At 38.7% G+C, this 8,776-nt stretch overlaps 1 protein-coding gene across 1 annotated transcript; it reads right to left on the bottom strand.

The window, feature by feature from the left end:
• On the bottom strand, positions 4,719-6,008 carry LOC109834390 (putative nuclease HARBI1). The gene has a single exon (XM_020402403.1). The coding sequence runs from the start codon at positions 6,006-6,008 to the stop codon at positions 4,719-4,721; it is 1,290 nt and encodes a 429-aa protein (XP_020257992.1).

Genomic DNA, 8,776 nt, shown 5'->3' with positions numbered 1-8,776 from the left:
CGGCCACCGAGCCACCTGGAGGTGGCTCGGCCTTGGCCGAGCCACCTTGAGGTGGCTCGGCTTGGGCCGAGCCACCTGAAGTTGGCTCGGCTTCGGCCGAGCCCCTCTAGGTGGTGGTTTTGGTGTTTTCCGCCTTTGGTTCTGTCCGTGATTTGATTAACTTAGTCTCTGATTTGATGATCTGATTTGGCAGTAAATTGGATTCCTGATTTGGCAGTAAATCCGCTTCTGAGTTGGAGTCCGAAACCGATCTTGATTCGATCGTCATTCGTCCGAGTATGCCTTTGGTTGGATGACTCGTTGACTCTTCGAACCCTTGGCTTGATCCCGCACGTGTATGGATGCATTCCGTCGCTTGATGCGATTCGTCGATCTCGTCGCCTCGTTGGTTCGTCGGTTTGTGCCGAGCTGAGCTAAAGGACCTATAAGCAATTTTATATGCCTACAGATGGTTAGGAGGAGGATAACGATGCTTGATGCGGTGATGGATTAGCTACTTGGTGCCTTCTAAACTCTAGATCCGCTTAGTAGCGGAGTCCATCCACCTATTCCAAAGCTTTGGCAAATTGGCGAGCTAGACGTTGGCGGCGCCTCTGACGAGCCCTTTTCGTCAGCACCAGTGCACCATCGACGGGCAGCTCCGTGACCTTTGAGGAGTTGTCACCAGCGTCAGATCCATCTTTCTTAGAGGCCGGAGGTGAGTCTTCAACAGTATTCAGGTAAAGATTATCACCTTGAGTTTTCAGATCTAAAGGCCAATTAACCTTCTTCACGAAAGTGACCTTCCTACGCTCACAGGGAGAGGAAGATCTGAAGGAGGAGGAGGAGGAGACGTACTCCTCAAACTTCTGCTGATCAAACTCGTATTTGACCTCTTCATCCATGGGGATCTTGATCAGTGGCAGCGGCACGATAGCCTCGGCAGTGAGGCTGTTGGCTCCCACTATGGTCACCAGCGTGTTTAGATAAAAAAAATATTTTCTTCATTACGGGACTCATTACAACTTCAGTCGTTACAATAATTCAAGGGAAAGGACTTTTTATAAGCCTCCTTACACAATGTAAATAAAAAGATTATAATTTTTCTTGAGAATACACGTAGATAGATCATTTATCGGTCTTCTGCTTACACAGGATCTTTGCCAGTGCCGAGGTTTATCCGTGGACCACCAACTGATCAGATCTGAATAACGATTTCGTTGCCTCGCAAAGGAGACAAGAAATTGAAGTGACTATCTCGGCAATAGTGAGATAATAACTCTTCTCGAGAATCGCAGCTAGGTACGATCTTAAGGAAAACGGATGAACGAGATGCAGATCTCTCGAACTCTTCTCCTCCTTGTGCTGAAGAACTCGCCAAGATCCCTTACTCCTCTCTAAAATTCGTGCTCCTCACTCTTTAATTCGACAGGGTTTTACCAAGGCTCAAGAATTCTGGATCTGTGTAAATGAAGGCCCTAGGGCCATATTTATAGGCTTCAGAAGCTCGATTTTTGGATAAGAACGATCAATTTGATCTCATCCTCAGTTGTAACCACTTAACAACATTCCAAGATAACTTCAGATCAATTGGGGAGGCTATGGATCAGAATATACTCAAATCTGGATGGTTAACGGGTGAAATGAGCATTTTAGGCGCGAGACAGACTTTGTACCTCGGCCTTGGCTGAGACACGTCGTGTGTCCCGATTGCGCTCCTCGACTTATTTTTCGCATAATTCCTCGGTCTGATCTCAGAATAACACGATTAAAAGTGCGTTGGGAAACCGGAGAGGAGATCTACAATCTCCTATAAGTAAATCATGTGTGGAGTGGATGAGACATGAGTGGCGCTGCATCTTTAATGAGTGAACCGTAACTCCCAATAGGATCGTCTCTTCGTTATTTCATCGTCCCGTTGATTCGTACGCTTCGTCGACTTGGTTTATACGCTCATCGATGTCAAATAATCCTCTTTGACTTAGATAATGATGCTCATCATCTTTTGTCTTGAGCTACATGCGGGAACCTATAGGTAATTTTTGATGCCTACACAGACGACTCGCTACGAGCCCTATTGACCAGTTATTCGATACCTCACAGGGTCGACTCGAAAGACGTTACTTCTCGACAACCCTCTCTACAACCCAAAGGATGACTTTAATCTCGAACCTTCCCCACTGACAGCACATCAACGTCACATTAAATGCTTGGCAGGCGCCATCATTTCTCTGTGCGCTACACTATTTATGACATATCGGACCACGCCGGCTTCGTGTGCCGCCCATCACATCTCATTAATGGTGAAATAACAGCACCCATCACGCATCCGATCCACGACCGATACCTATAAAGTTGATGCTGACTCAGCCGCCAACTCAGGCTCGGCCAAAAAGAATAGACTACCCCTCTTACTTAGTTATAAAAAGGAAAACTATTCCAAATATAGAGGTAAGAAATTTCTCAGCATCTTTCTCCATTTCGCTGTATTTTTCTCATATTCCCACTCAAGCCTCTAGCTGACTTGATTGTCGGAGGAACAACGGGGGAACTAGTTCCCGTTCTCTTACGAGTTGTTACGATACACGCCTTAGAATTTGCTTGGCATGTTTATACTTTTCAAGGTCATACAGAAATTACATAGTTTGATTATTTTTGTTGTTCCAAATTTTGTGTTCCATTAATGATGACAAAATAACAAGCGTCCAAACCATTGTGAACAACAAATTAGTAAAGAAAAGCTGTGTTTATGCCCTGGAGTTGCAAGTACAGGCTTTGGAGTGTGATGCAATAAATTGCACTATTTTGTACGCAGGTTAAGGTACGGACAGTATTTAAGCAAATATCGGACATCCGGTTTGAATACCTGGTGGGTGTTTAGAGCAACTCCAAGAGGCTCCTCATCCTTTGTCCTTGATCAAATTTAGGGAGTAGGAGTTGAATTATAGGCTCAAACAAGCTCCCTATCCCATATTCCAAATATAGGGTGCTTGTGGGCATCTTCCAAATCAAAGACAAGTGAGAGGCTCCCTATATGCACAGTGACAAGCAACGGTTCATAAAAGCAACGGTCATATTTGCATTAAAACCCCTCTCATTCTCCTTTCATCTATAAATATTGCATCTTTGTATAGGATAAATTAGTTCATCTCCTAATTTAAAAGCACTTGGTATTATACTATTTTTCTTTAAAGGTAAGTAAATTAGTTCATCTCTTAATTATTTTATTTCTCTCATATTTTATACTTACAACTGATTTATTAGTTTTCATTTCATTTTTAATTTTTTTTAAACTAATTATAGTGTTGACATTAATTTGTGCCAAATTCCTTACGGTTTGAGAGATATCTGCATTCTAATATGAAGAGACCGTCAATTTGTAGTCTCTTTTGCTAGAGCTTTGCACAGATCGTCCTCTTGTAATCTTCGTCTTGGCTCCTTGAAAATATGAAAGTCGTCAGATTGTAACTCCCGATGTTGATTGTGAAGGCTGTTGAATTGGGGCTTTCATTAGTTGTTGTGAAGGTCGTCAGATTGTAACCTTCTACGTGAAAGTCCTCAAATTATAGCCTTCTAGAAGTCATCAGATTGTAACTTCCATCATCGGTGTTTGATGGGGGATCAACTATCTATTGTGATTTTTAGACAGCCTACATGCACCAAAGTGGAGAATTGATAGTTCTAAAAAAAATCTAAAACTCCATACAAATCTGGTCATGCAAGTTCTAGTCCTGCAAGTTCCATTCCTTCAAGTCCAGATACAATAAATTTGGGAGAAGATGATATTGCTCGTGATACCTTTTCCAAAGGATTGGAAAGACCAATAGGAAGAAAAGCTACAAAGGAACTGTTAAGAAAGGGAAAGGGAAAACGTGAGTTTGATACAAGTATGCCTATGGCATTGAAATTTGAAGAGTTCGTTGAAAAGCTTGATGTGAACAATCAGAAGAGACAAGAACAACTTGACAGAATATATGCTCAAGAACAAGAGAAGATTCTTATTAAGAAAGAAAAACTTCGATTGAAACAACAAAGAGAAGATGAAAGAATCATGTCAATTGATACTAGTAACATGGATCCAATGCAAGCAGAATATTACAAACAACTCAAGATGCGAATCATTGCTAAAGGAATTGATGGTAGTTTTAATTAGTTGTCATTGTTTAATAAGTATTATGTTGTAAGCTGTGCTATTTTCACTATGTGTGTTTTTATGTTGTTATGTATCATTTTCAGTAATTAAGCTTATGTTATTATGTGTGATTGAATTAAAAAAATGGGAAAATTGTGTCCAGGCCCCAAAAGTGGGAACTTCATGTGATAAGCCCCCACATTAGATCTAAAACTGAGGTGGACAGAACTACCACGCCAGACACTAGGACTAACACTATCAATTTAGAACTAACACAACAGACAATAGAACTAACAAAACAGACAATAGAACTAACACAACAGACAATAGAACTAACAAGACAGACAATAGAACTAACACAACAGACAAGAGAACTAACAAGACAGACAATAGAACTAACACAACAGACAATAGAACTAACATAACAGACAATAGAACTAACAAGATAAATAATAGAACTAACACAACAGACAATAGAACTAACAAGACAGACAATAGAACTAACACAGAAAAATAACAGAACTAACACAACAGACAATAGAACTAACAAGAGAAATAATAGAACTAACACAACAGACAATAGAACTAACACAACACACAATGCTTCCTAGTCTCCACCATGTCGTTGCCACAAATGCTCAATAAGATCTGCCTGCAGTTGAGAATGTGTTTGTCTGTCTCTAATGCGATGGTGGGCTTGAATAAATTCAATAAGTTGTGGTGTGCGCTCACGAGACAATGATATAGTTGGACTTTCATCGATTGCATCATAGTTAAAATCGCATTGATTAATATCTCGCTCGTCTTCAATGATCATATTATGCATTATGATACATGCTTTCATAATATCTTTTAGTACTTCTTGATCCCAAAATCGCGCTGGTCCACGCACAATTGCAAAGCGTGCTTGGAGGACCCCAAATGCTCGCTCTACATCCTTTCTTGCTGATTCTTGAGCTTGTGCAAAATTTTTCCTCTTATTTCCTTGTGGAGCAGAAATTGTTTTTACAAATGTTGACCATTGTGGGTATATACCATCAGCAAGGTAATATCCCATCGTATACTCATGAGAATTAATAGAGTATTTAACTGGAGGGGCACGACCTTCAGTAAGTTCGGTAAAGAGATTTGACCTTTCCAAGACGTTAATATCATTATGAGATCCTAGTAACCCAAAAAATGCATGCCATATCCAAAGATTGTATGAAGCAACGACTTCCAAAATAATTGTTGCCTCATGGACGTGACTAGCATACATCCCATGCCACGCAGCCGGACAATTCTTCCATCTCCAATGCATACAGTCTATGCTCCCTAACATTCCAGGAAATCCGCGTTGTTCACCAATCTCTAGCAATCTTCTGATATCGTCATTGTTTGGTGACCTCAAATACTCATCGGCGAAAATTTCAACAACGACCTTGACAAACCTTTTAACACTTTCAATAGTCGTGCTTTCACCAATCCGCACGTAATCATCCACAAAATCTACAGATACTCCATAAGCAAGCATCCGCATTGCGGCTGTTATTTTTTGAAGGGATGATAAACCAAGATTACCTGCAGCATTCCTTCTTTGGACAAAGTAAGGATCAAAATCTTCCACCACGGATGCAATTCGGAGGAAAAGTGGACGATGCATTCGAAACCGCCTTCGAAATATTCGTGGACCATAAACGGGCTCCTCGGCGAAATAGTCACGATAAAGTCTATTATGACCTTGAACTCTATCGCGTTGAATGACAACATGGCCTCGAACGGAACCAAGATGACGCGATGCATTCCTCTCGTTAGCCACCCGCTCCTCTTCAACGGCGGTCATTCCTAAGAACATTGCGTATTCCTCGTCAGCTTCTTCTTCCATGAGGAGCGCAGCTATTTCGTTGCTATGAGACATAGATGATATTGGAAAAATGATGCTAACAATGAACACAATTTGAGTTGAGTGAAAAATGAGAGTGCATATGATATTATTTATAGAGGTCATATTAGCCGTTATGATATAGCCGTTGAAATATAGCCGTTACAATTTAGTTGTTGGAATATAGCCGTTATAATATAGCCGTTATGATATAGCCGTTATGATATAGCCGTTGAAATATAGCCGTTACAATTTAGTTGTTGGAATATAGCCGTTATAATATAGCCGTTATAATTATTTATTACAAAAGGAGGTAAATGAAAAATGTGCAAAACTATTTAGGGAGCCTTTTGGGGAGCATTGTTGGAGCACTTGCTCCTTATTTGGCTCCCTATTTCTTATGATGGGATATTTGCTCCTCAAATATAGGGAAAAGCTAGGATCATTGTTGGAGTTGCTCTTAGGGGAGCAAGTTAGTGCTACATTGGTAGGGCGAAGGGTAGATGGTTAAATAATTTAGATCCAAATCAAGTGGTACAATCTTTATGTCTTTCACGCTCTTTTGAGCCCCTTAGCCTAAAAAAGATAAAATAAAACCCGTTTGTCTAAATTAAATAATTATTAAATGTGCCGGAAACTTAGAACATTCAAATCAAAGATGTAAAACTTCATCCAAACAGATAGGTAAACATTTGATAGATTGACAGCGCCATGGAAAAGGTTAAAGAGTAAATTGGCCAAGATCTCAATGGAAAATCATCTACACAGAGCCTGTAACTAGATGAACTTTACAAAACTTCAGCTACTTCGCACGTTTTAAGTTATCCAGCTCCGCATGCATTACATGAACCCCAACAATAAGCAGACTCCTCCATCTATGCAAGAATTTTTTTTAGACATTGTTTATGCATTACATGAACCCCAACAATAAGCAGACTCCTCCATCTATGCAAGAATTTTTTTTAGACATTGTTTTAGATGAACCCCAACAATAAGCAGACTCCTCCATCTATGCAAGAATTTTTTTTAGACATTGTTTTAGTAATTTCTTTAAGAAATACAAGAAAATCATATTTTTGATGAAAACATTTTCTATAATTTGTAGAAATTGAACCGAACACCCTATAAAATCAGGATCATTAAAAACAAGGTAATTGAAATTTATGCTTTTTTATACGGGGTAAAAACTTCAAAAGTTGAATTTTAGGGCGTTTATCTTGTGAAAAAATAATTTAAAAGGGGACAAGGAATTACATGGGTGAGGTTACAAAAATGCAGTTGCCTGGACAGAATTTGACCCTTCTTTGATAAAATTACAGACTCCTTATCCACACCTTCAATAGCAATTACCTCTCACCATTTTAGCGACGAAAAATTCTTAGATGCTCCATAATCACTACACCACACCAATAGGAAAATATTATACGACACAACTCGCTTATAAATAAGAAGATGACGGAATTAAATAATTTTATTTTGTTATATACTCTTCTCCTGTTGTAGTGTAATGCTCATAGGACAGAGCATCTAAGAACTTTTCAAACCCATTTAGCACCTTTAAATTCATTAGAAAAGGATTCACTCCTTCTTAAACAGACAAGTCGATGATAATAAATACTAATAAAAGAGTTTAATATTAATAAAGACTATTGAAGGTAGCTACGAGAATGAACACTGTAGTATAGAATTGTAGTTCTTGATGGTCAATCCGACCCCAAGTCCTTTTGTCCCCCTTGTCTACCTATAATCTTGCAACATTTTCCAAAGCTGGGGTGCATTTGGTTTGGATACGACTCAGATATAATACTTGTCATATTAATATTCGTTTACCCACCTCAGATACAAATACAGATACATACATACCTCGGTAAGGAAAATTCATATCTATATCGGCTAAAATTAAATACGAATATAAATATACATACAGATATATAAGTAGATATGCACGCGGATACAAAACTGCTATGAGAAAACTAAATAGTGTTGAAAAAAATAGTTCATGTGATACAAAAAAGTTCATTTTTATGTTCATCATATCTAAAAACCTAAGATTAGACGTCTTAATCATCAAAATTAACCTCAAATCTATAATCTAAGAATTAAAACTATCATAAAAATATGACTAATATGCATTCGGATAATTCAGATACGAATCCGGATATTTCACTAAAAAACCATATCCACAACCATATCCTATGGGTTATAAATTTGAGTAAACATATCCACATCCTAACGGATACAGTTACTGATATTTTCTCGGATACGAATAGGTTTAGCAACCTCATTTGGCGGGCTTCTAGCATCATCTATTGTAATAGTATCAACTCGAAACACTCTTCAAATAAACTCAAGATGAAGTTGTCACGAGCTGAAATCAGAATAGGCGAACAAAATTCAACAGAAGTTACAAAACTAGGCTCTAACTTTGTAAGTTTTCATAACATCCACAAAACTAAGAAAGAAAGAGCAAGAGAACAGAAGAAAAATAAAAGAAACTGACAGCGTAATACCACAATTAAGCATAGAAACAATGGCACAACACTTTTTCTGTAAATCCTAATGCAGAGGCTTCTTCAAACATAAAAACACACAACAAACTCACAAAAATTGATCAGTACTCAGATGGGCTGATGACATCATCGATCTTCAAGATCATTTTAACAACCTGTGTTGCCAGTAATATCTGCTGCTGCTTTCCAATCAATGTCTCGAATACATTCTGCTCTTTCATGTCATTGGTCCCGACATCATTGCAATCAATGCCACAGTATGGATTTTTATCCTGCAAGGATGAGCAAAAATCC

This window comes from Asparagus officinalis, chromosome 1, assembly GCF_001876935.1.
Source record: "Asparagus officinalis chromosome 1, Aspof.V1, whole genome shotgun sequence".
NCBI lineage: Eukaryota > Viridiplantae > Streptophyta > Magnoliopsida > Asparagales > Asparagaceae > Asparagus > Asparagus officinalis.
The sequence above is the reverse complement of the archived record's forward strand: the minus strand, read 5'-3'. Positions and strand labels throughout refer to the sequence as shown.